This window comes from Buceros rhinoceros, unplaced genomic scaffold (genome assembly GCF_000710305.1).
Source record: "Buceros rhinoceros silvestris isolate BGI_N320 unplaced genomic scaffold, ASM71030v1 scaffold18945, whole genome shotgun sequence".
In the NCBI taxonomy this organism is placed as follows: Eukaryota; Metazoa; Chordata; class Aves; order Bucerotiformes; family Bucerotidae; genus Buceros; species Buceros rhinoceros.
In genome coordinates this window covers 16556-44158 of record NW_010411405.1, presented here as the reverse complement: position 1 = coordinate 44158, position 27603 = coordinate 16556, and the positions used below count along the sequence as shown (strand labels likewise).

The 27603-nt window shown below is 35.1% G+C and overlaps 1 protein-coding gene across 1 annotated transcript in view; it reads left to right on the top strand.

Moving 5' to 3' along the window:
- The first annotated feature begins 498 nt into the window (after positions 1-498).
- The window catches only part of PSMD14 (proteasome (prosome, macropain) 26S subunit, non-ATPase, 14), a 40801-nt gene continuing 13696 nt past the window's right edge, over positions 499-27603 (top strand). The window contains exons 1-6 of the mRNA XM_010136021.1: positions 499-548; positions 3399-3450; positions 16719-16790; positions 17120-17239; positions 18319-18389; positions 19355-19505. Of these exons, the coding sequence (XP_010134323.1) occupies positions 3403-3450; positions 16719-16790; positions 17120-17239; positions 18319-18389; positions 19355-19505 (462 nt within the window). The 5' untranslated portion in view covers positions 499-548; positions 3399-3402. The remainder of the gene's footprint in view (positions 549-3398; positions 3451-16718; positions 16791-17119; positions 17240-18318; positions 18390-19354; positions 19506-27603) is intronic.

Sequence of the window (27603 nt, the reverse complement as noted above, 5' to 3'; positions counted from 1 at the left end):
CTCTGTGACTTTCCGAGTCACGCCAGCTGCTCTTGTAGAAGTAAACAAGAAAACTGTCCCTGCCAGCAGAGTGCTCTTTACCTTTTGTGCTTAGGTCATCTTAGCTGTAGCAAAATCCAAAAGAGTAATAAAGAACCATAGTACTGATTTCTAACAGCACTTTAAACTATTGATCAGGTTTAGTTGCTTAAGGAGGTTATTAAAATACTGTACTCTTTCATGTAACTTTGAGAAACTTGGAAACTTCATTCAGTGTTACAGATACTTGGGCAAGACATGGTGTGCACCACTTCCAGGGGTTATATGGCACAAGCAATAAAAAAAAAAAAATGTTCTTTGGGTTATTCTTCAATGGTGCTTTGCCCTTCTGTAGGTCATCAATGTAACATTTCTTTTTACATGTGGTACTGTTTCTAAATTTGACTTCCTCTCCTTTCTTTTTGTAGGAAAGAGACCTACTGGCATAATCTTAAAAAAAAAAAAAAGTAAAGAAAAAAGTGGGAGCTGCTGCTGAGTTTTTTCTGCAAACACCTCTTGCTGAGCACCAGGTTAGAAATACATATTTGCTTTATTTGTAAATGCCGAAGTTATCTTAATTAAGGTTTAAAAACTTTGCTTAAGTTGTTTTGAAGTTTACAAAAGCATTATGTCACAAACAGAATTTGTGGCTGAAGTAATATTTGGGTGTAGTGGATTAACAAACATTTAAATTTCTTTTAATTTGGATTGCTAACCATAATTCTTCAGTCATTTATACAAAGTAAACAAATATGTTTAGGTCTACGTATACTATAACCTACTCAAACAGCTTCAGTTACAAATGAGAAGGTAAAGTACTAGTTCCAAGAACTCTAACCAGAGTCAAGCCACAGAGCTAGTGAAGTATTTTGCGGTGCATCCAGAACTGGAATGTGGAGATATTGTTGCTTGAAATGGGTGAAATTCCATACATTATTAAAAAATGCAACACATTTGTGTGACTTTATCCAACTTTATATACAGCAAAATATGCAGAATAAATGATGTACTATTCTGTTGGGTTAGAATCTGGAATAAATTATGTACGTAAAATGCTAATGAATTAGCAATTACTATTGCTTTTCACTTGCTAAAATGAAGCGTAAATAGGTATAAGATGTTATTTGATGTTATTTTTTAAATGTAGATAGGTAATACAACTCATCAGCTTATGGAAGTTGCTGTAGTTGTAGGAAAAACCAGTTTTATGGTTACTGGTTGTAGATACCAAAGAGTTTCTTGAAATAAATGTACAACCATAATTGATTAAAATAATTATTTTGATAGTTTTAAACTACTTCTCAGCTGCTCTTCAGCTGTCTTTAGTGTCATGAAAGATGAATCATTGTGGGTTTAAATGGAGGAGTATCTACCACAGAGGGGTGAATCGAAATGCAGTTGGCGTTAATTTGTACTCGTGACTGTTTTATTGAAGCTGTTTACCATATGCTTACATAATAGCTTTAAACAGCAACTTAACCTTTCCATGGAAATCCTACAACTTGATTTGGAATTTATTGTAGTTCAGGATAGAAAAGTATATGCATTTCGTGTGCAGCTTTTGCCTGTAATAAAGAAGCTTGGTTTCAATGACTGTCTGAAAAGAAAAGCATAACCATTGACCCTTTAATAAGATCCTTTTTAATTCACATAGTGCCAAGGTAGCTTTAAGAAAGAACTTGTTAGCTGAGCCTGTGCTTGTTGGGTTTCCATGTTCTGCAGTTCAAGGGATTGAATCAAATGAAGCTAAAAGCTTGCTAGTGCATTAAACTAGGAAAGTGAAATTAGCAAATAGAGCAAGTGTTATTGAGCCACATGTCTTAGATATTGTTGTTTGAAATGGGTGAAATTTCATACATTATTAAAGTAGGAGTTAGATAATCTTATCTTGTGGTAGGTTCAAATGTTGCCTTTTGTGTGTTAAGAAGCTTAAAATATTTGTTTTAAATTTAAACTGAACTAAAGCCTGTTAGTATCTAGCCAGTAAAAATATCAGCAAAATTCAGAAGGAATAATGAGATGACATTCACCAATAAGACTCTTATTTTTAAAATACAAAGTGAATTTTTTCGTAAGTTCAAAGTTCTCTTGCATAACTGATTTTAAAAGAATTGAAATTTTAAAAAGAGTTTAAATTTCTTGAATTACTATTGTTAATGCAGTCTGAAACTACGTATATAATTCTCATATGGGTAATGTAACATCCTTTTGGAGGGTGAATGTATTTTGGGAATACTGTTAGTTGCTGTTCTCAACTGTTATTATATCACCAGAACGGTCTTGTTGGTGTTCTATGAAAAGTTACAGAATTAAGATCATGGTTTCTGGTGCTTTACTTTGTATCTTCTATTTCACAAATAAAATAAGCCATTAAAATTTGCTTTTCCCTAAGTCTTGGAAATTACTTGATTTGCTGAAAGCAGCTGTTAAAAAGTAATATTTAGTAGTTTTTATTTTATCACTGAGTTTTGTTGTATAAAGCAAGAAGTTGAAAAAGCCAAGTAAGCCAGACAGGGTTTGTCTAGTTGTTACAGACCTTTTACTTAGCCACAATTAAATAGCACAGAAAGTGAATAAACTGCAGAGAAATAAACATTGTTGTAAGTTTTTTTTGGTTGGGCACTTTAGCACTTCTTATTTCTGGAGAAGACTCCTTTGAAAGTTGCAAGATAAGAAAGGTTTGTTTGTTTTTAAGTAATGAGTGAATTGCATTGATTGGAATAATTTACGCTAAAGCAACGGCACGTGCAACACTGGAAATGTATTAAATGACTGTACTGTCACTAGTGTTCTATCTATATACACATTAAATGTTTACTTTACAGTATTTCTTTTAGTATAATGAGTTCATTAAAAAAAAGCTTTTGATGCTAATTCAGAGAGCCATAATCTGCTCAGTGTCTTTCACATGTAGTTTTGATGATAACTGACAAGCTGTAAGTTAATTAGCGCAGAACTTACTAATGAGGATGCTAAAATTCTTACTTTCACATTTTATTGATGTTTTTTGAACAAGTTGGAATAAACGTGATTGTATATCTAATAAGTTTTAGGCACTTCCTGGCTGTAGGTGCTCTTCTTAAGTAACAAATATCCCCCAATTATGAATGATAGGAAAGTTTTGAAAAGTTTGTTGAGTGCTTGTCTTCATAAATGGGGATAACCCAAAACCAAAGCAATAAAACAAGGTCTGTTAATTAGCATGGAAGACAGCTTCTTGAATTAATATGTGGTGTTAATTAACAGGAAGTCTGATGTTGTGTTGTAATTACCACCAATATTTTTGACATACTGAGTGGCTGAAGGTGAATTGTATAGATAGCAATTTAGTAAACACTTCAGAGCTTGGGAACATTTTTCCTTTATTCCTGTTTTTCTAGAAATATGGATAGACTTCTGCGACTTGGAGGAGGCGTGCCTGGGCTGGGACAGGTCAGTATATACCTTATCAATATCTTCTCTTTAATATTGATCAGTTCTTGAATGTCCCTTTTATTATATTTAGAAACAGCATAAAACCCCCCGAGTTTCTAGCAATAATCTCTAACTTTAGAGATGTTGTATAAGTGTATGCAAATTGTTGTTAAAGCCTGACTGGTTTTCTGTCAGTATGAACTCTTGTGTTGGCACTGAGTTTACAGAATGTTTATAAACCTTTCATTTGGTGTCTGAATGTTTTCAAGTTTGGATTGAAAAACATTGAAAACACAGAACAAAATTTAAAAATCAATTTCCAATAATATGGATTTTTAGAACAGGAAGATTATTATAAATGGCTGAGCATACCCACTTGCTCCTTTATAACTTTCATGTTTCAGTCCTTGGATCACATTGCGATGGGATCAGTATTATGAGATACTGAAGTACATGTAAACTTCACAAAGTAATTGGAGTTGGTTTATCACTTGCAGGTAGTTGTACCCACCTATTTGTGTGTTTTATTGTCTTTTGTTTGCTGTTGTCCTCACTTCTGTAACTCTACTCACAGCAAAAAGGTCTTCCTGGCAGCTGTCCTGTTCCAGTGGGAGACCTACACATGTTGTATGGCTTCTCCTACCACTAGAGCGACTATTAGTGCTTTTTTTCCTTGGCCAGCTGGTGTAGTCAACAGTCTTCAAAAATAAAAGCAAGCTGATCATATTACTTCATGATGACTACTGTGGATATAGGACAGGAAAAAAATTTTGTTTGTCTGAGGCTTGTAGGAAGAATTATTTCCTTACAAAAAGGGCTGCAGTGTACTTTTCTTTGTAGTCTTAGCTGACTGCGGTAGCTGGCCTTTCTTTGCTTTCCTCATCTGCCTCTGGAACTCTGTTGTGAACTGAGAATCCAGGCTTTTGTTCTTCTGGAGGAATCAGTGTCTTAGGCTTCATGATGTTTGTGTGAGTTTGTTTCTGGGATGGTTGAATTTGCTAAACCCACAGCTTCTTTTCCTTGAGTGTAGTGTGTTTGTGTCCAGTATAAGTAGGAAAGGAGTGGTATAATACTGAAGCATTTGGTGAAATATTCTAAGCTGATTTACAGCCTCTAGGGGTTTTGCCAAATAAGCTGTAACTTTTGGTGCATAATTTCTTTCCTTTTTATAGCTAAAATTCTATTCACGTTCTCTTAGTGAATCTTCAAGCAGCCCTCGGTTATTTTTAGTTTCACTTTCTTAAACAGTTATTTCTCTTGTTCCTCTGAGCTGCCAGCCTGCTTCATGACTCTTCATTTTTTAACATCTGCGCAGTCTAATCACTCAAGCTTTCACTTTTTAGTCCTCTCTGAACTTGATGCATATCAAAGCTGTTTTTCAAATTTACAGTTAACTCTCTGCTGCTTTCTGAATTTCTCAGCTTTAACTTAAAACTTACTGGAAAATTGTGGCAGACATTAAAACATAACATTCAGAAGCAGCTCACTGAACTACTCTGGCAGCTTTGGTCTGCAAAGCTGCTCTGCGTTTCTTTACGGAATTGTCTTTTAACTTATGAGTATGTGTTGGATTAAAAAATTGATTTGCACTGGGCATTTTGACTACTTTTGTAGTCTTTTGGTTTATTGAATCAGCAGGAGGGCTTTTCAGAAAATAATTATGTCCTTAAAATTTATTTTCAGTGGACCTTCAAAAATCTCTTCTGTTCCAAATGTTGACTGATTGATAATTGAGAAATAGTGCAAAGTGAATCAGATGGCTTTGAGGTGGATGGGAGAAGTCACGTATTTCTTGGACATACTTTGTCCTGCTAGAAAGTAAACAAAGTTGTTGCCATTCAGTTGTAGTAGAGTGTTTTGAACAACTGTACAATGCTTTTTGGTTTTCTTACTGCTGTGTCAGTTGTTCTGTCTTTGGAGGTTTTGCTTTTAAGATTGAACATAGTAAGAACATCTGTTGAGTGAGTCATTCTTGCTAACACAAGAATCATCTGTGTGTATAGTCTTGTAGAAAAAGAAGAATTTTCAAAGTAATTTTATAACACAATTTGGGAATTTTTTTTTGTAGTTAGGCGTTTGCTTAGAGAATTGCATCACATAAGGTCTGCTACTGGTCCATTTGATTTGCTGTGGAACTAATGTTCAAGTAACAGCAGATGCCTGGTCAGCACAGTTACTGTTTGATCTCTGCCAAGGAATTCTTGCCTTGGCTTCAGCAGTTACTTGTCTCTTTCCCCTTGGTAAAACCACCTCTTCTGATTATTACCTTTGTCTGGGTTTTTTTGTTTTATTTGGTTTTTAGTTTTCAAGCTCAAATATGTTGTTTCAAGTGCTCTTTGGATTAATGTTTTCACAACTTTGTTTTCAAGTCTTTTGGTGTCTTGTATTCCACTTAAACTGCTTTCAGTGAATTCATACTTCTTTTCTTACTACTTGACCCTTCAGCATGCTATTGAGTGACTGATTGGCCTTCAATGTTGAATTGTCCAGAGGTCGTCAGTGTTAAATTCCATCAACCCTGTCTCCTTGTGGCTAATAAATGTTTAAGGAATTTATCTTAAAGTGATATTTCAACAATAAATTTCCCCTTCAGTGACTTGTGCCTTAGAAATTTTGAGCCATTTCACCTCGTTTCGTTGTAGATGGAAAAAGGGCTGTCTTCATGGGGCAGCAGGTGGACTAGAGGGGCTGGAAGAGAATGTAATAGCTTTTGGCATCACAGAAGCCATCTTCTGTATTTTCTAGCAGTGAACTTGGTCATGAACTTTGTGGGTTTTATATGGGAAGGAACCTGTGTTTAATGTTTATCTTGATTCCATGAATAAAACCTTGTTTGTAACACTGCTTCGTGCAGAATTGTTTGTGTCTTACATGCTTGATATTGTAGGCATTTGAATTTCTGCTCCCGTGATAGATGCATAAAAAGGAGTGATTGAAGCTTTTTTAAAAAGATATGGGGGAGTGGTTAAAGTTTGAAAGGGTGTGATGTCCCAAACAAGATGCTTATTACTTTAATTTCCCTTGTGTAATTCATGAGAGTTCAAAGTTTGGCAATGCCCGTGTGTTCCTTCTCTTGTATGGTCTTCTCCCTACCTCCTCCTGCCCCTTGTCATGTTGTAGGTTTTTTTTTTTGTTATCTTTCTTTTCCACCTCTCCATTTACATCCCCCTGGAATACTGCCTACAACAGAATCTCACTAGTGGTTTAATACTTTGCTTTGCATTGTACATTTGCTTTTACCAGGCTTTGTGGGATACATAAAAGCATTCTACTATGTAGCAGGCAGAAATTTGGAGCAACACTCCTCCTCATTTTGTTCTCTGAGCTATTGTTTCCTAGTGAAATAACTTCCACATATGTCTTTATTAGGCAATCTTACTGGATAGTGTTTAAGAGCGTGAGCAAATTAAGTGCATTTTAAGAAGATCTCTCTCTCCCCAAAGCTTTTGCAGAACAATAATCCAAACTATGCAAGTTCTTGTGCATTATAACATCCTGTCTATTCTTCTGAATCCAGATGTGATAGGAAGCAGTGAAATAATGACACTTTTTAAAAATTGCTGTTGAAATATTTTTTCATTACTTGATGGATTTTTGAAAATGTTAATTCACATTGCTGTGTTGGTAAAGAGAACTGTTCTGTTGCAATAAATGGAAACTGATTCTGTAGTTCTGATTTAACATATTTCAGAGGGCAGAGGCAGAGGGGAAGGGGAAAAGTCCAAATAGGAAGGGAGGAAGAGACAGAGAAGTGACCTGTGTCTTATAAGGAGTGTTTACACCTTGAACTGGAATATAGAAAACAGAAGTGCAGATAGCTATTTTATTTGAATAATGGACTTGCCAATTAGCCATCAAGTGCTTCCATCTGTGAAATAGTTGATCAGATGGGTTAGCTGGGATGTTTCCAGATTAGGGCATTGTAAATGGTACTTGAAAACTGTCACTTTGATTATGAGGTTTCAAGCATTGCACTGCTTGATGCTGTGGAACCTTTCTGCCTCATATTATCGTGGTTTTTTAGAACATGCTGATCCCATTTAGTAAATCTATGGCACTGTGGGAACTTGGGAGACCTGCCACTGATCTAAAGTTCTGTTTCATCTGCTGATCTAGCCAAGATGGTTATTAAAGAGCACTACTAGCAGTTTCCTGCAGAGCTTTAGAATTAAGAGTTGGTGATCTGGCAGCAAAGGTGGGTCAGGCTTGGTGTAGGCCCTTCCCAAATTACAATTAAAAGCAAGTTTTCCTTGAGTTACTTCATTTAAGCTGATTCAAGTAATTTACTTGAAGTAAATGATGTGTTCTATCTGGCTAATCTGAATTCTAAGATTATGTAAAACAAAACCCCAACCCAACAATAAAAAACCTCAAAACCAAAACAAACACAAATATCCTCATTCCTGCCTCCCCCCAAAAACCTGAACTCCAAAAACACAATCAGAAAAAAAAACCGACACCTTAACATCTTATTGAAAATTGTTTTAGTTAATTGATTCTTGAAACAGATTGGGTTTTAGTTTGAAGGGTCCAAATGTGTTGTCTTTAATGAAGTGCTTTGTTATTTGGAAAGGTATAAAGTGTTTGGTATCTGTTGCACCTACCTGACTTCTTCCTTCCTGTGACTCTTGGGTGTATATGCTTCACGTGGTTTGAACTGCGATGATATGCTGTTGTCTGCTTCTCACACATTTGAAGTTTCAGATACTTCTTTTGAGAATATTCTGCCAGGGCAATAAACCTGAACTATAGCTCTTAAAACTGTGCATCATTTCTGTGCCATTGCTTCTGAGACATTTTCCAGCAGAGTTCTCAAGTACTAAGAAAATTAGTATTTCTAGAATTACTATACATCTCCCAGTAGATGAGATGGTATACAGTTTGGGTAGATTATTCCAGTTCTACTTTTTCTTCCCAGCAGCTACCATTTAAAGAGTAGAAAAATTTTTTTAGTGACATTTTTCATCCATTAAAAACATCCAACGTGAACTCCAATAAAAAGTTCAGAAGATTGCCTATATGATCTCCTGTAGAAAGTCTCAGCATCAGTGTATATATATTAAAAATAGGTTATTTTGTTTTAAGGAGGGGAAAAAACCACCTAAGATATAGCAACCTGTGCTGTTTTACTTTCCTTGACTATTTTACTATTTTAATACAGGGCTGTTCAACTGAAAGCTTCATACCAAATTTAGGGTACTGGTGTGGCCTAGGTCTGCTTGTGCTGGAGATGATGATAATGGGTAGTGTAGGCTTATTTGAAAGTTGTTGGGAATTGCTAAAGGCTGGGTGTAATTTTCCTACATTTGAAATACAGTTGAGTGATTTTAACGTGATTTATATCCAAAAGTGTGTTAATGGGAGAGGGAGAGAGAAGCATGCTAGAATTGGTTTAGGAACAGTCATGTGATTGTACATAGAACACAGTGTGTCCTTGGTGTTATAAAAGCTCCCTTAAAGTATGATGGACTGCACTACAGTCATACCGTACGCATTAATCACAAACAAACATAAAGCTAAAAATAACAAAGCTGGTGGGTTGTGCCTGAGCATTATCAGTTTCCTCTGATCTACTATTTTCATATAAACTCTGGAGACTGTTTTTAGCTGCCTCCTCTGGCCTTAGATCTTAAACTTCCTTATTTCTTATAATTAGGCAATTAGCTTCTCTCTCCTCAGTTTAATTGCCAGTGTAGTCCAGCTGACTTTCCCCAGAAGAGACAAAGGAGCTTGGACGAGGAAATGAGTAGCCATAATAAGAAAGAACAGGGGGGAAAAAAAATACTAAGAGCAGACATCTCTGTACCTTTTGCATTACACCTGTTCACTTGTAGTGTTCCTTTCCATAAGAAGGAAACAGACCCTTACAGTGATTGATTTAACTTATTTCTCTTAGAAATTATTTCTTCTTTCTGAAATCTCGTGCTATTGAATATTAACATGCAGTGCTACTATGCAGCACCATTGATCCAAGGGCTTCTGTTTTCTTCCTGTGATGTAGAAGAGCCCTCTTCAGATTTTCCTCGTAGTTTGAAGTGTTCTTCTTGTCTTAATAGTGGTGTGGTGTGTTTTGTTTTGCTTTTAGGAAGTGGTATTTAAAAAAAAAAAAAAATCTGACCTCCTACACGTTGCCACTGAGTCTCCCAATTCACCACCTCGTGTCCAGAGGACCAGCTCTTGACAGTAAAGAGTCCATCTATATTGCTGTTTATGGAGTTCTGTTTTAAATGGATAAACTCTTTTTAGGAGACAGGATTTTGTAAAACGTACTGAGGCAGGTTTTTTATCTAGCCTGTTAAGGAGTTTTTGCAGATATTTTAAAAAGTAGTAATTGATGCCATAATATTTCCCTTGTATCCCTACTACATTTTGGAGTCTATGAGATTAAACATGTTACTACAATTTTTATTTCATCTGACATATGGTGTAATGAGACAATGTGATCCTTTCAGAAATCTAGGCTGTTTGAGACTTATGGTATTTTGTGGTCTGTTATGTATGCTTGATTGTAATTGGTATAAAAATGGGTCTAAACATACAAACTGTTTAGACATAATGCTATCTTCAAAATATAATCCTGCTGATGTGGAACTAACTGTAAAATTGTGTGTGTACTAGCTTGAAAATTGCAATAAAATTTCAAATGGCTACTAATTAGTGTGTGATTCACAAAGTGATATATTTTTCCCTTTTTATGAACTCTGATTTTTTTCAATTTTTTTTTAGTGAACTGGGATATTTTCTCTGTCATGATTGATCATGTTAACTTTCTGTACTGTGGAAAATGCAATACTTGGCTTCTAGTGCTTGTCACGACAATGTTGCTAGAACCATTGAGATCCGGGAACATGACTTACTCCCTTCGCCAGTTCCACTGATGGAATATGAGTTGGTGTATTCTGTAAGAGTATTGTCTCAGTACAGAAAAAATTGCTCCACAATCACAGTTTTGTTTAAACTTTTAGGCTTAGCAATGTATAAAAAAAAAAAGGCACTATGCTGATCTAAGCATTCTTTTATTCTTTTGTCAGTATATCATCAGGTTATGTCACTTACTGACAAAGGGTAAGTAGAGAAGAGCAGTGGTATTCTGGTGAACTGTTAAGATCTTATTATCACTAATACCTCTGCCGCCTGGCATGCCTGCTCGAGTTGTGTCCTCTCTGCAGGTAATATCCTGCAGCGTTGGTTTTTTTGGTCCCCTCTTACCAAGCAAATGTATGCCCACCATTGGATTTACCTCCACAAAATAGCAGTTTTAAGCTCACTTTTAGTGCCTGATCTTTCCACACATCCTTTAATGTGATAAATTATTTTTTTGCAGTGATTGTCATTGCATTTATACCCCAGTTGCCCTTCTCCTCCCCTACCTACATAATAAATGTCATGATTATCTGAAACACTTGTTTTGGAGAAGGTAGACAAGTGAAGTGAGGAAAAAAGGGGGGGGTGGTGGTGAATGCTTTTTTTTAAATTCTGAAGTGAAAAGCTTTTTGTGTCTTTTTTAGTTAATCTTTCTCAATTGTATTTAGATATAACAGCCAAAAATACGTACTGAAAGGGTTAAGCCGGCATGAAAGAATTCATTTCCACTTTAATGACCTAGTCTTGCTGGGTTAGGACGATGGGGAACATGCTTCTGACTTGTACTCCTATTGCCAATTAACACCTCCTATAACAGGTTGCCTCAGCTAGTCATTGAAGCAGAGGCAGTAGAAATAGTTTACATGCAGCTTGTTTTTCACACTAGTTGTTTAATACTCTCAAAATTAAACTATTAAAAGGTTCTTTCTTACCTTACTGGGAAAGAAATAAACACTATAGTGGTCAGTGTTTGCTTGTGTCATATGTTCACGTTTAAATTGTTCTAGTTGGAAAAATAAAGTAGTAGTGATTGTTACAGTTCTTATGTTTTACTTAACTGTGTTGTTTGGTGCAATAAAGCTAAGATTTGCTCTACAGCACTTCAGCTCACTGCCTTTTTTTATTACTGGTTGCCCCTGCAAAACTGAGTTTCTGTGTTGAAACAGCTATGATGTATTTCAAAATCATCTTTTGTGCTATTACAGTAATACCAGAGCAGTGTTTAAGATCTGTTTAAACAATAGAAAGTGTCTCCATTTATGACTTATTTCTCAGTTGCTGGTGTAATTAATCGAGTCCACTTTCTATACCTATTTGAATAAATTTGAAATAGTACAAATAAAGAGCAGTGCTCTAAAATGACACTTTAGTTCACATTTAATCAGCAGGTATTTTTGTAACATAATAAAATTGGCTAAATAATTGATACCAGTTCACACTAAGAGAAAGGTGGAGTAATATACCTAAAAGTGTTAACAAACTTGCTAAAAGGCCTGAGCAGATAACACTTCAAGGCGTTAGTTTTTATCCTGTTAGAATGGCAAATGCCTTTAACACTTCATCAACAAGGGCTGCCCAAGTAAAGGGCTGCTTTTTATATAGGATCATCTCTTTAACTGTTTGAAACAAAAATAGCACCTTGCATTATTTACTATTACAGTGTAATCTTCTGTTCATAACTTGAATGTGATTCTTTTTCCATTACAAGTTTTACTGGAAAAAAGGGCAAAAATGTTTTAATATTGGTAACCTGATTTTATCAGTTATTGAAATTGGGATTCTGACATTCTAAACAAAAACAAAACCAGAGTTTGGTTGGGTTTTATGAGATGGCTGGCTGTCAGGCAGCTCATTTCACTGACTGATATCATGTATGGTTGAATCAGAAGAAACATCCATTTTCAGTAAGCAGTACAATAATGGTATTCTTTTAGAACAGTTTTTAAATTTTAATGATTACTGTAGCCAGCTTATACAAGGATGCTTGGGAGAAAGAATGTTCAATATTCCTTTTAGTTTCCAAATCTGATTTTTCTCCACTTCCAATAAATTATCCAGTAAAGTGGTGGGCAAGCAGAACGAAGGCAGTATGCAGTGTTTTGCAGCGAGATGGTCAATCTTCCAAAACTCCGTGCAGTCAGAGAACTGTCTGATCTTCTTTGAATACCATAATGCAACCAAAAATACCAGCAGATCTTTTGCATTGCAGAATCAAATGCTTTCTTATTTGGGTTTCTGACATCAGTTATTTTAATTTGGTACTCTGCTTCATAAGGATGATGCTCCTTTGTTAAAGTTGGCAGCAGTGAAGTTCATGAATAGTGATGATATCCCATGCTGTGGAGGGGCAGTGTGAAATACTTTGCCCCTGTGTAAGAGATTAGCTAATAAAGTCTTTCTTCCTCTTTGCTTCATGAAATAAATGCATAAACTTCTGTGGCAGACTAGGAGAAACTGGTCAAAGGTGTCTCAACACACGTAACCCGTAGCTAGCTCGCATATACATGTAACTAGCACGCAAGAAGCTGTGGCTGTCAACTGAAGGCTGTATTAGATTGTCAGCTATTTATGGGAAAGCAAATGATTGGAGATGGAAGTATATTGGTTCCAGTTTCTAAGTATCTTTTTCAAATAGCTTTGTCTGAAGCCAAGTAAACTACTTGTAAAACCAAAGATCTACTCTGCTGGTATAATCTGTTAAATCTTTAGAAGTTTTAAGGTTAAGAATTTGAACTTTGGATTTATAATTTTCTGTAGAAAGACAAGTGTGTGCCTATAGTATTGTATTTTTCTACCAAAGATAAATTGCCACATAATATGACACTAACTATAGTGTGATGGTAGATTCTGGACAAGTTTTGTCCTTTGAATCCTTTGCTCCTCAAAATTCCTGAATTGGTACTTCAGGATAATTTCCTAAATTTTTTGAGCAGTCCAAAGGAAGTAATTGGTACACTGCAATGGCTTGTTTCTTCTTCTCATAATTTAGCTAGTAATTATAATCTGTAAGGTGAACAAAGCAGACTGAAAGGAGATAGTCAAGTCTTCACAAAAGAAGCATTTGTGACCAAGGAAATATCTTAGTATGTGCTTTGTAAGAAGACTGAGAATTAATAAACCTTCATTATATATGCATTGTATATTACCATTAGCTGATTATCAGGAGTTCAGGTTGGTTGGTTGCACTGCGTGTTAAGAAAGTAAGGTATCTCAGGTATGTGCTTAAAGTGAAACAGTGAGGTTTTCAGTTAATATCTCCTAATGCTTAGTATAGTTATTCTATATATATATATTTAAACTCACATTTAGTGTGCAGAATCATTCACTGTGAATACTATGTCTTTAAAAAAAAATGCAAAGTGGGTTCATTTACACCACCAATGAAGCATTCTTTTATGATTTAGCAATGCTTCTTATGCTGAGAACAAATGTTGCCTATGGGTGCTGGCAGGAGAACTTTAACAAAAGTTTTGAAAACAGAAACTACTTTTTTTCCTCATAGAACGCCTAAAGAATTGATAAAGTGTCATATTAAATATCCCCTCTTCTGGTCCATTAGCAAGGTAAACAAGCATTTGAAAGCTCCAAGGAGTATAAAGATAATAAAAGGAAGAAAGATTAGGAATGAGTACAGCAGGGTAACACCTTGCTTTAGTTCCTACCTTTGCCTAAACTAAAGGTGAATTAGTTGCCTTGATAAACAAATAAAATGTAATAGTGTTTGTCTCTTTCCTGTAAGTATTGAATGTACTGACTGATTTTTAAAGAGATTTTAAAACAGGAAAAGTTATGAAGAATAATTAAACTCCTACAAGTTGTGAACACAAGTGTCTACACCAGGGACAGAGATGTGATTAATGCCTCAGCTGCAGGAAGGGTGTCAGCAGTGTGATCAGCCATCTTAATAGACATTAGAGATTCCGTATAGCATGGCCTATTCAAGAGCCACGGTCTGTGGAATAAACTTGAGTTCAAGCTCCTGGTTTTTGAGAAGCTAGTCTCTATCAAACATCAACATTAGCCTTACAGAAGTAATACAACTACTTACAGTAGTTTGGGGAAACTACTTATGGTAGTTTTTAAATGCTATTCTTAATTTTAAAAAATACTGAGTGGTGTAATGGGATGCTTGCTTACAGTGAAATGTTAAACACAGTTGGGATAAATGTAGAATATGTATAGTGATTATAGCATGGATGTTATGCTTTTTCCTAAAGCAGAAGATTGTGGTGTTTGTACTTTCCCCTCACTTCAGACTCTGGTCTAGAACTGGCAGAAAATTGGAAGAGAGCTTTATGTCAGAAAAAAGGGGTTGTTACCAAACAAATATATTTTTTAATTATTTATTAAAAAACAACTCACCTGTCTTTTATTCTTAGCAGTGATTAAGTGGAAATATGAGTCTTTGAGCTTTCTAAAGTATTAAGACTTCTAAGTGAAAAGATGATTATTTAGAACAGCCTTAAAGTGGGAGAGACACGGTTAAGAAAGTAAACTCAGAAGTTTATGGAGGAAAAAACTGATACTAATAGTATCAGAAAATGATTGGGTGTTTGAAGGTTCATCAGTCAAACAGTTCAGTTTTAGTAAATTTTGAATAAGTGATTCACGTGCCCTGTGCATCTGTTTGCATGAAGTGTTCTGAAGAACTGCTTTCATTGTAAGTGTTGCAGGAACACTTCTCCATGGAGCATCTCACTGTTGGGCTATGGCTAGTCAGGGAAATACTTGATGTAGGAAGTGGAGTTGATTAACAATGCACCTTTGGGGAGAATATTGTAGGTGAAATGTTAAACCTGCTGGAAGATTGTTGATGGCTAAAATGACAGAAGAATTAACAATGGGTAGTAAAAAGTGAAGGAAAGTAAATATCAAGAGGTGATGGCCAGCAGTATCTAACTTGGAAATAAATGTTTGAAAGTGTTAGGAAGCAGCTGTGGTTGACACAAATCCATGCATGTATGTGAATTTCAGAATATAAAGATTGGATTCAGTGTCTGAAGGTTGGATCTGCAGCTAATAGGAGGAATTCATTTGACATTGGGAGGGGGAAAAAAACCCAACTGAATTCTCTTACTGTCTTTAAAGCGTTCTGCAGATTAGGTGATGTTTTTCTGTGGGTTTATAAAAGTATGCAGAAAGGACAATTATTGTACAAATTTTATATGCTGATTACTTAAGTGCCTGATTTTATCTCCCAGAGGTGATGGCTTATGTCAATTGCTATGTCTTCTGTTTGATGTTGTGTGGAAGCATGTTTTACAGAATTTTTCCACTTTAAGTGAAAAATCAAGAATTTACTCAATTTTCCCTCCCCCTCTTCCCCCCCCACCCCCCAGCCTTTTGCTTATAATTATGGAATCAAAATTCTGGATCTACAAAATGTTTCAGTAAAGGCATCGGGTTTTTTTCTCCTTTAACTTACTGTGAAGTATCTTTTTTTTTTTTTTAACCATCGTTCTTTTGTTGCCCTTCTAAGTTTACATCACTTAGTGCAGAAGTAACCTTTTGACTTTTCAGTGTGAATTTGTTGTACACAATTTGGTAATAAAGTAATGAATGAACTGTTAATTGGCTGTAATGAGGTATGTTGATATGGAATTCTGTATGTAAGAGCAGTATGTCTCTTTTTCCTCAAGAAAGGGACATTTCAACTGCTGCCTCCTGTGTTTTTCATTTTCAACAGTAAACAGAACCTGTTTCAACCAATCATTCACACCTGGGACAGTTGTGCTAATTTTTAAATAACTACTCATAAGGCAAAGAGCGAAGTATTTTGTTCACAGCTTTTCCACCTAGGGATCGGAGGTCCGTTTTTTCTCACTGTACCAGTGTATCTGCAAAGTACTCCCATAGCCTTTATCTGCAAGTCCGCTTTAGCTGAAAGCTGATGAAGCAAAGGGAAATTGCTGTTTGTGTTGGTGCCAGTTAATCATGCTAGCCCAGCAGCATTTACATTCACACCACTGTAAGAAACACATAGTTAATTGGAGAACTGGCAGTATTTTACAGCTGATGAAGGTTAGCATTGCAGCAAGGCTGACTAATGGAAACTTGTCTGACTCTTAGACCCTATGTCTTGTAACAGGTTTGTACCCAGTGCAAATCTTGCCAATTTTTCATTTGACTAAAAGATAAGATTGCTCTTTAGGTTGGTGGTGTTTTGGGGTGGAGGGAGACAGAGTGATGGCTAGGTGACTCATATTACAAAATGATAGTAAAGGAAGGTGCTGTAAATATTTGGGTGTTGCCCTTCCTTTTGTTTTGCTTGTAAGATCAGCACCTAACACACAAAGTCACAATTATGTATACATTTTTCTGTACATTTTGTAATATGGAAAACAAAACAAAATGTTTAGAAACTACAGAAAAACAGTGGTGGAGAATTTTTTTTTTTTTTTTTTTTTTTTTTTTTTTCCTAGGGGCCACCAACAGATGCTCCTGCGGTTGATACAGCGGAACAGGTTTATATCTCTTCTCTTGCACTACTGAAAGTAAGTGTTCTGTGTGTATTGCAACTGTGTGTAGGGCTGGAGATAGAGCATGTGGCTCCTCTCTAGAGTTTATGGACTTGTGCCTCTTAGGTGCTGGTCAGACTGATTTTTAAAATAAATTAATACTGTTTGGAACACTTAGAGTAAGAAACTTATTTTAATTATTTCTCTTTTGTTGGCTTCATTTTTACTATTTTATACTTTCTAAGAGTTTCCAAAAGTGCTCCAAGTTGCAAATTATCTATAGATCAACAAAGGTTGAAATAAATGTCCCAAGACAAATTCAAAACTCCTGTTTAACATACAGTGTCATTTGGTCTGAATTTCAGATGTTGAAGCATGGTCGTGCTGGTGTCCCTATGGAAGTTATGGGTCTGATGCTTGGGGAATTTGTTGATGATTACACTGTGAGAGTGATTGACGTTTTTGCAATGCCACAGTCAGGAACGGTGAGTCCTTTGCAGCTAGACATTGCTAATTTTGTTTTCTGGGTTTTTTTTTCCCTGTATGGTAAATATTTTTAAAAGCTTTTCCTGCTTTACCTCATTTATACAATCTTAAAATAACCTACTAGGTATAATTCAAACATGTCTATTTGATTTAAGGGTTTCAGTAAAAAAAAATAGTTAAACCTTTTCTTTTAGCAAAGACTAGTATGTGAGTATGTATATCAATAAATGGAGATGTTATGTCTTTTTGCATGTATGAATATATTGGTAGTACATCACTTACAAGATTTATGAATTGATAACTGTAAGAACTCATATACTATGAGCCAGGAGAAAGATTCAAAATGTAAAAGGTTTGATTTGAAGTGTATCATGCCCTTAATTGTGATGATGCTATAGATATGCTTCAAACTTGCTGGCTTTGACATATCTTACAGTGGCATGTCTCTTAAATTATTTTGGTGATGTGAAGAAATGATGTATTTTGATTTTGAGTAAGAATATTCGTGTTACGAAGACATATTTTAAAGAGGTGATGAGCCAATTGGTATAATTGAAATGTATGGTGCTTTTTTATGTGTTACTTGAATGAAATATTGTTCTTAAAATAGACAAGGATCCCTTTGTAACTCAGAACTGCATATTCATGAAATTTTTTAATTCTTTTGTCCTGAGTTTATTCGGTGCATGTGTGTAGTATAAGTAGAATCTGCAAAAAGCCAGTGTGTTAATCTTGACTAAAACCTGTAGAGCTGAACTTGTGAGAAACAACAGGCCAGAGTTTGCAGAACAAAAAGAGGAGGAAAAGATTAATTCCTATACCTATGTAATCATGTTTACGCATAGTAGAGGTGATTTACATAGCAATTCAAAATCTTTCAGCATTTTAAAAATAACGTTGAAATACATTTATAAAAATTGTATATTTAAGGGCGTTCTATCAAGTAGCTCTGAGGTAGATTGTCTTTTTAAACAGGTGTTTATAGATGGCATTTACATTTTTGATTGTGGAAAGTAACTAGTTAAAAGATACTATTGCTTTATGTACAGCTACGATTATTTTTGTCTGCCTTCATCAGGGTGTGAGTGTGGAGGCAGTTGATCCTGTATTTCAAGCAAAAATGTTGGATATGCTGAAACAGACGGGAAGGTAAGTCACCCTAAGAGAGCTGACAGTAACAAGTACTCTCTGCATGTTGTTTAGAAGAAACAGCTGGCTTTCTGCAAAGCTGGTGGTCTAGGGGCTATTAATAATGTTTAAAAATAAAATCTTAGCCCAGAAATCAGGTAAGTAGTATAGCTTGTGATTCAGTCTACCTCATGCATTTCAATTGTCAGGAGACTGTTGCTCATGTTAAACCTACAGCTTTGATTGTTGCACAGAAAGGTTAGAATGCTGCTCACTTCAGTATAGGCAGTTACTAGATGGAACTTGCTTACAAGATTGGTTTTTTGATTTCTTTTAATTAAGTTAAAAAATTACAAAGCTATAGCCTATTGATGAGCAATTTTAATGAAAAGAAAGGGGAAATAATTTGTAAAAGATCCTAGTATTTAAGCAAATCTTTATTTCACGCCTGCCTCTCAACAGTTGTCGTTTTCTTGCTCAAATTCTTCTACTGTGGGAAAAACTTCAAAATTAGTGTTAGCAAAAGTCTCAGCAGCTGAACAGAACAGTGCAAATTGCTTTTTGACCGAGTTCCTAGTTCTACTGCTGGTTTAATTGATATTTAATCCTTTCTCACCGTTGGTTCCCGTTGTCCATGTCTGAAATGGACTTTCTGCCGTGAAAATTCAACCCTCGACGCCAAAGAGTTAAAGAGTAGATATTTACTCAAGTGCTGAAAGGCTAAAAACTGGTTCAGGGAAGGTGTGGTAACAGGGTGAAAAACTGAAAGCACGATCTACCACTGCTAATGTGCATCCCTTAATGATAGCCCTCTTTTGTCACATTTATTCATGTCCATGTTTTCACCATACTATGGTGAGTAATTTAAATATTTCTAATGGTGTTTTTTTTCACAGCTCATCCTAATTTATGTCCTGATACGTTACTGTTTTTTCTTGTGTTACGTGTGTTTATTTTTAAGAATCTCAATGTCGTCTTTGTTTCAGACCTGAGATGGTAGTTGGTTGGTATCATAGTCACCCTGGCTTTGGCTGCTGGTTATCTGGTGTAGATATCAATACTCAGCAGAGCTTTGAAGCCTTGTCAGAAAGAGCTGTTGCTGTGGTGGTGGACCCCATTCAGAGTGTAAAAGGAAAGGTATAGTAGGCTTTTTTTTTTTAAGGTATTTTGGTAAGATTTCATGTAGAAGCACTGTAAATATGTGCTTTTGGAGGCCAATTCTGCATTAAAAAATAATTTAATATCTCATCGTAAATTAAAAGATCATTGCAAGTTTATTCTGCATCTTACATCAATAGTCCCTATACAGGCTGGAAGTCTTCGTCAGTACACATAACTGATCATAATCCCTTAATATTTTGTTATTCTGATGTCATTCAACGTGTTTGAAACTAATAATCCAAGTATACATTGTTTCAGATATTACATTTTAGCCACAAGATGTAAGATCTTAACCTCTTAACATGGGTACTGAGAAGGCATTGATTTATATGCATTGCATATGATGGCTTTTAATATAATTTCTTTTCCAAATGTTTTGGGCAATAAAACTTTTCAGAAGACTTGGAATCAAGCATTTGAGTTTTTGAGAAGTGTGCGGATAAATGATTAAGTATGTTAAATGACTATGAAAAGAGATTAACTTGCAAAGCATATTGGGTTATAGTTGTCCTTTGTTGAAATCTCTTTTGTTCTTGTTTAGTTCTCTTTTTATTTCTTTCTAGCCCCATATGCCATTTTCCTATTTCCTGCCTCATGACAGCAGGGAGCAGCTCTATTATCACCTTCACAGAGCTGTCTGCAAATGTGAGAGGCAATTCGATTTTGCTCAACCACAGGGAGAGTGGATTAGAAAAACTACAGAACGTACAGAAATTGGCTAGGTGGTTTACTTCTTTAAAATACTGCTGAGGTGTTTTGTTTGAGCATGCACTCCCGTTGCATTGTAGAATAATTATTGAAATGCGTCTTGGTATATATGGATGATATTAATGTAAATTTATAAATATTTAAAAAGAAGTGTTCATCTTTTGTAAAGCTGTAGTATCATATGATCTGTGAGACAGATCATATTAAAGCTACCAAACAATTCCACTAAGGGTTCCCTTAATTTCATAATAGAATCTTCTGAAGCTACAATTGCATTTTCAGTTGGATTTTTTTTTTAATTCTGATTTTTATAGCAAATTTGTTCATGTAACAGGCAATTGAAAAATTAATAGCTTTTGGTTTTTTGGAAGCTGTTAGACATCTGAATCAATTTTTTTCCCTTTTAAATTGCATAAAGAGCAGAAGAAAATTTAGGTAGTTTTTGTAGAAAAAAAATGCAATGGAATATTTAATTATTTCTGACATTTTGTTTCTTAAACTCTTTCCTTTTGCTTTTTCTTATTTTGCCATTCCAATAGGAATGTTTAAATAGGATTCTTTTTATTTTGTAAAAAATATAATTTTGGGGGGCTATATTAGTGATTAATTTAGACGTCACTAGCTGTTAAATCTGGTAAGGAGAGAAGCCTGCCAGTAAGTCACACTCCTCCAATACCACACGTGCTCACTAAGTGCTTTTTCGGGATTTTTTTTAATAATTTTTTTGCAACTGTAGTTTGACACGTATATCATCTTTGAGAAGGGTCTTTGTTCAAGAAAATAATCTTTGGCATATTTATTTTGAATTGAATAATTTTTTGTCCATCAAAATGTTTATGGAAGTTTTGTCCGTCTAAACATTTCTAAATTACAGCTCTTCTTATGGCATTGCTACCAGTTCTTGAGATCACGGGAAGTCTTGTAATGTTTGTTTTTCATACATGTCTAACTGCTAAAGTCAGATTAAATTACATTCTCAGGTTTCACACTAATTTGTCCTGTTTCCAGCAAGTGCGTCCTTAAAAACTTAGAATTCCCTGAATTATGAGTATCACTTCTCATTGTTCTCTTGATTTTGTGGGTGAGTTTGGGCTATGGAAAGTGTATGACTTTTATGATCCTGGTTGGCAAGATGACTTATATTAAAATGTGTTTTGATTTTAGATGAACTGAGGGAAGAACAGATATATTAGACCTCAAGGATTTCTTAGGTCTGGTTTGATGGCTACCTTAGTATGGTGTCCAGTGCCTCTTCCTATGTTAGACCACTTGACTTCAAGTGTATTTCAGGGAAGTAACTGCTTTTTCTCAGCACCAGCAAAAAAACGTGCTTGCAGAGGTGATTTTGCTGGTGTAGCAGCCACTATACTGGTGGGCTTTTGCTCATGTACGTAGCTGTGTGAGTCCATGATCATGAATTATACCTTTCTACTAGCATAACTATCTGGCAAAACATTATAGCAAACATGTGGCATAGAAGATTTTAATATGGTGTGTTTTGACTGAGATTAGATGTATTTAAAAACAAAGTCCAAAATAACACATTAGCTAATTTTAAACCTTTCTCAGGGCAGGTCCGTGCCCATATGAGTTGCTACAACTTACAGTCAGTGAAGCAGTCATAGTTGTGCTACTAAAACATAACCAGGGCACAGATTATTTTCATGTGTCAGGATGTTGAAATGAATTCTGATGGGGAGCCTCAGGTTCACCTTGACTATAAAAAGCAGCTTGCTCTGTCACTGGTAGAAAGTGAAAACTTGTTAACTTCTTAACTTGTATTCCTCTGGATACACGTAATCCAAACACCTAGTAGGACAGGGGTGTATGATTGCAACTGAAGAATAAGTAAGTCGTTTAATGCAATATTAAAGCCAATGAGCAAAAACAAAGTAATAAAATCCTTATATAAAAATAAAACCCTCATGTAGATCTGTGGATTAAACGCCATTTAATGACCATTTTAGGAGTGCTATATTATTCCATAAATACAGTAGGACACATGAAGGATAATTATTTCTAAATACTGATCTTATTACTTTACATAGTCATGTACACACAGTATGTTTTTTCATGACTCTGTACCATATATTGCAATTTTTAGACTAATAGCGTTGTCGCTGTTTGTAAAATAAACTCACACGGATCACTGAATTTTAACTGAAGGTCAATGTTATCAGAACCTAGAGAGAAAAGGCTTTGTTTGGGTTGTTTTTTTTTTTTAATTAATTGATTTCTGTGAATGAAGTAAAAGAAAACATGCTAAAATATGGCCAGTGGGACAACCTGGCTAGCTGTTGCTTCATCTTGTACTTGCTAATAAACCTTTCTTTTACCCCCTCCAGTTTTTCAGTCTGTGCAATGGAAGTTGTAGTACGTATTTAGAATATTGCACAGAAGCAGTAATTTCATTAAAGATCTGGAATAAAGCTAAATATTGACATTTCATATTTATTTCCAACATACATTTTGAAATGTCTGTGCAGAGAACTACATACCTTTGCCAAATGTTAAAAATAAATTTTTTTGGTCCTTAACTTAGCAGCTGTTCCTCACCTCTTAAGGAAAATATAACTACACTAAACCCACAGTAACATAGTATCTTTAACTCCACGAGCATTAACTTACCATGTTGCACTAATACATGTTAAATTAAGAAATAAGTCGTGGTTTCTTTTTTGAACTGTTTTAAACTTTAGGTTTTAAATCTTTTTTATAAAAAAGTCACCATTTAAAATGGATTTGTTTTCTGAGGCAGTGCATTGGTTACCCTTGATTTGTTTTCTGATGCAGTGCATTGGTTACCCTTGATTAATTGCTGACATAAGGATGGGTAAAATATGCAAAATTGTCAGAAGTCCATTTTGAACATCTGAGAAGTTTGTTGGCACTTGTGGGGTTTAGTAAGAAATGTAGCAAAAAATCTCTTATACAGCAGAATTTCGTATCCGTTATACCATAATTTTCCCTAGCAAGGCACTGTTAGAAGTATTTGTAGGAAGATCTGTTGATTTATGGCAAAAATCTTGGTTTAGATTGTTTGCTGAGGAAAAGACTTGTCTTTGCAGTAAGTTACAAATTCTACTTTGCATGTTAATCACCTCCTGATAGGTAAAAGCAAATATGCTATGCGTCTTAATCTTGTGCTTAAACCGCATCCTGCCACCTTCATAAAGAGGTTTTTGCTGTGGTATTTTATCCTTAATCTCATTCAGAGGTTACAGAGAGGAAAAAAAAAAAATGCTCATTTGGGTAGCCAGGTAAATGAGAATAATTCCAGTTGTAAATGGTCTCAGGAGATTATCTAGTCCAACTTTGTGCAGACCACAGTGTCAATGTTGAGTTCAGACCAGCTTGCTGAGAGTTTTGTCCACCTGAGTCTTGAGGTGCAGCAGCCTCATGGGAATACGTGTTCCAATACTACGCTATTTTTGTAGGGTTTTTTTTCCCCTTGTGTGCTGTCAGCAGCTCACAATTTCAGTTTATTACTACTGTATCCTGTCACGTACGTCATTGAAGAACCTTGTTCTGTGGTCCGAGTAACCTCTTCTCGAATTGGAAGGTTTGGTACTTCAAAGAGTAGCCAGAATGCGGACTGTGGTCTAAAAACAGTTTGTTTAAGCAGTTTCTTTTCAGTGAAAGTTGAAAATTGCTTTCTTTTGTTCAGTTTGAGATCTTTAGAATTTTATTCTAAAAGGAGTAACAAATACGATGAACTTTATCATTTGTTCTTTTACTCACTTCTAAGTGTGAAGAGAATTATTTTTATCATGCTCCTAGAAGTCCCAAAGAGGAGCAGTTATAATGTATGGGGTTTTTTAAAAAAATTATTTGTCCTAAAATAGCTATTATCTCAAGAGAGAGAAAGATGCTGGTTTATCCTTCTATAAATGAGGAGCTGAGGAGAAGAGAGCTTAGCTGAGTTGCTAATGGAAGACGATAGCAAAGTTATGTCTGTCCAAAGCCAAGGTCATAGGGAGTAAGGTGAAGGTCTCAAAGTCCTTCTGAGCTGTTAATAAATAAAAATAATATATTTAAATGCTCATATTTCTATTTAGAATGATAAAGCTTTCTATGCCTACCATAAAAGTGTGGTGGCTCAAATACTATCATTGAAATGTTGTGGTATTCCAGCATAGTTTTATTTCTTACTGTGTAACGAGATTTTGTCCATTTTTTGTAGGCAAAGGATAAAATGCCACTGTGAAACCAATGCATCATATGGTTGAATAGAGCTTTGTTTTTCATTTGCTGGACAACCTCTTCCATAAAACACTCCTCTTCCTGGTTTTGCCCATCGATACTTCTAAATCTAGGTGACAACTTGTGCGTAATTAGTTACATTTATGAGCAGTATGGTTTTGTTAGTACCAGGTTTCAGTTTTTAACTCTTCAGAGTAATAGATGGGCACTTTCTAAGTGTTGGCCATAAAAATAGTGATTTTCAAATAGTTTTGATCTCTTCTATTTCTACATTCCAGTTTAGATTACATTTTCTATGGAAGTAGGTTGGAGCACCTAACAAGATTTTCTGCATGTACCCAACACCCCTCCTCACTTCATGCATTTGTATTAACCATTACCTTAATAAAACTTCCCTAGACGCAAGTAAGTTCAACAGTAATTATGATGCAGCTTAATATTAATTAAAAAACACTAAAAAAAAATTTACTATATTGTACTACTGCTTTGGAGACATGTCTGTTTATTGTGAATTATTATGCAGATAATATTTTCTAAGAAAATGTATTTTAAAATATGTGATATCTACAACTTTTTGTCAGAATTTTTTATACCTGGAACGCATTTTGTTAATAATGTTGGACTTGCTAGCATTTCTCTATTTTAAAGGGAAAAATTCTCTAAATTTGGAGAAGATAACTATACAATGTGTAATTGTGGTTGAAATTTCAAGGGTACACATCTGTACATTTTGTACAGTGTACATTTAGATACTCTTACAATACTGTGGTAGTTCATAATGTTGGCTGAACAGCACACTTGATGCAGTGAGCTGCATATCAGAGACAGAAACATCCTGATTTGATCTAGGCAAGAACTGACCTTCGATAGGAGCCTTATTCTGGGGAATAAGGAAGTAGATAAATTTGTGCTGGATTTGATTCCTGTTGGTTCAATAAAGATTGATGCTCTTTTTCCTGAAGACTCACTTTTGTATAGAAGAAATTGCATCTACACTACAGTGTAAGCTACTCAGTGTTTTTAGTTCAGGATGTGTTTTTCTAAACCTAAGCAGGATCTACCAAATATTGAACTGCCAGTATACTGCTGTTTTGTTACTGATTTGTTTGAAAACCAGCATTTCTTTATAGTATTTGCACACGTTCAGAATAAAGTATTTTGCATATTTTACTTCATAATTTTTTTAATGAGATGCCAAAACTGTTAATATAAATGCTGATGTTCTGAATTTTGTTAAGCCACATCCTTTGGACTTGCTGTGATTCAATTAAGGGGTGTAAGTTTACCTACTAAACTATTTACATAGGTTACTTGAGTTCGTGCCCTTCCTTAAGACAAAAAAAGTTCCATGAAGACTTTTTGTTGAAAGGTATTAAATGTTTAATTTCCTTTTGCTGTGGTGAATGTAGACTAGTCCATTTATCTTCATTAAGGCATATAGCTTTAAAACTTGTGGCTTTGCTGCTTGGGAGTTATGGATGCGTGCCCTCACTTGTCAAGATAAATGTATTATACTGTAGTTCTCTCCCCTCCCAGTATGGATATTCAAGTTGTACTGTGGATTTGACCACAAGTAAGCAATTCTCTAAGGATAGAGGAGGAAAATGCACATACTCCTAGGAATATATTTTCCAGAGCTAAAATTGACATTTTATAAATAATTTCCATGTTGCAAACTTCAAACTCACAATCACAGCAATTCAGTGATATGCATTTGGCATGAGTCAGTTTCAGTTCTTAGTGCTTTCCATTGCAAATGGCATAAAAAGTAAGATTTCTTTGAATTTTTTATGTTGTGGGCTTACAGGGGACAGAAGATGTTCTTCACTTGTAGTTGTCAAACAGTGCATGGCAGCATAAATAACGAAATGGTCATAAACCCGAGCTGCACTTCGCAGGTCACATGTTCCATTTAATATTTAAAGAATCTAGAAACAAACTTAAGCAGTTGATAACAGGTCAGTTGCAGGTGATAAAAGAGATTTTAGATGGGACATTACTTCTTTTCTCCACACCTGGCGTAACCACATTATGTCCTTTGCAGAGTTGTCTTTAAGCTTTGGTGCGTTTGTTCATAAACATATGGCATACGCAATACATCACTATTTGAATTCCAAGGACACAATGCATTTTTAAAGATGTCATAGGGTCCTCATTGGAAATATATTGATTTTAGAGTTTTTAAAAATTTAAACAAAAAAATGCTTACTTATTTCTAGCTGAAGCTTACTATTAAAGTGTAGTGAGTCTTGCAAAACAGGACTGTTTCTTTCAATATTACTGGTAGATTTGATATTGGAGGGATTTAAGAATCATGTGTGTAAAGTACTCTTGAAATTATCCTTTCATTTTTTTAAATATTCCACAAAGTCATGAAGACTGTTTTAGAAAAAGTGGTAATATATATATGGCATTCACACTCACAGCAGAAGCTAAAATAAGTCTGGCTACTAAGCACCCTAAATTTTAGTCAAGCCATTATTTTTAATAACTGTGTGCTGAATATAAAAGGCCAGATTTTTATCTAGTTAGCAACTGAGGAGCTTAGCGCTTCCCTTAGATTGTGAATAACTACGAATCTTATTAATTTTAGCTATCCTCAGATTTATTTACACTGAAGATAATTGTAAATGTTCTTTTCTAAAAATAAATTACGCGGGCTCTGTTATGTGGGTTGTTGACCCCAGGGAAATGCTTAAAAAACGCCGTGTATAGTTATTGTTTTTGAGATTATTATGCTTTTTGAAGCTAAGACAGATGTACAAAAAGATGCAGTTTTTATTTTGTATTGGCAGCTTCCAAATATTTAGTATCTATTTCCAAGAGCTGCAATTAGTAAAGCATCCATGGTACTGAAATCCACACATCCCACAAGCTAATTATATTTGCAAGGTCAGATTGAATACATATTTTCAGAAAAATAAAGGGTTATATAAATGTGTCTTCTACTTGGCTGTTATATCACAGTTTGTTGATCTGGAGTATAATGTGTACAATTCACAAATTTGTCTGATAACAGAAAGTGGTGTGTGATTGTGTTTATTTTACTAACCAGTATATTCACAGCAATCACTTCCAAATATCTCTCCAGTAAAGATGTGTTAATTACAAAACAGACAAGGTCTTCTATTATATTAAAGCTACTAACAAGAAGACAGCAGGA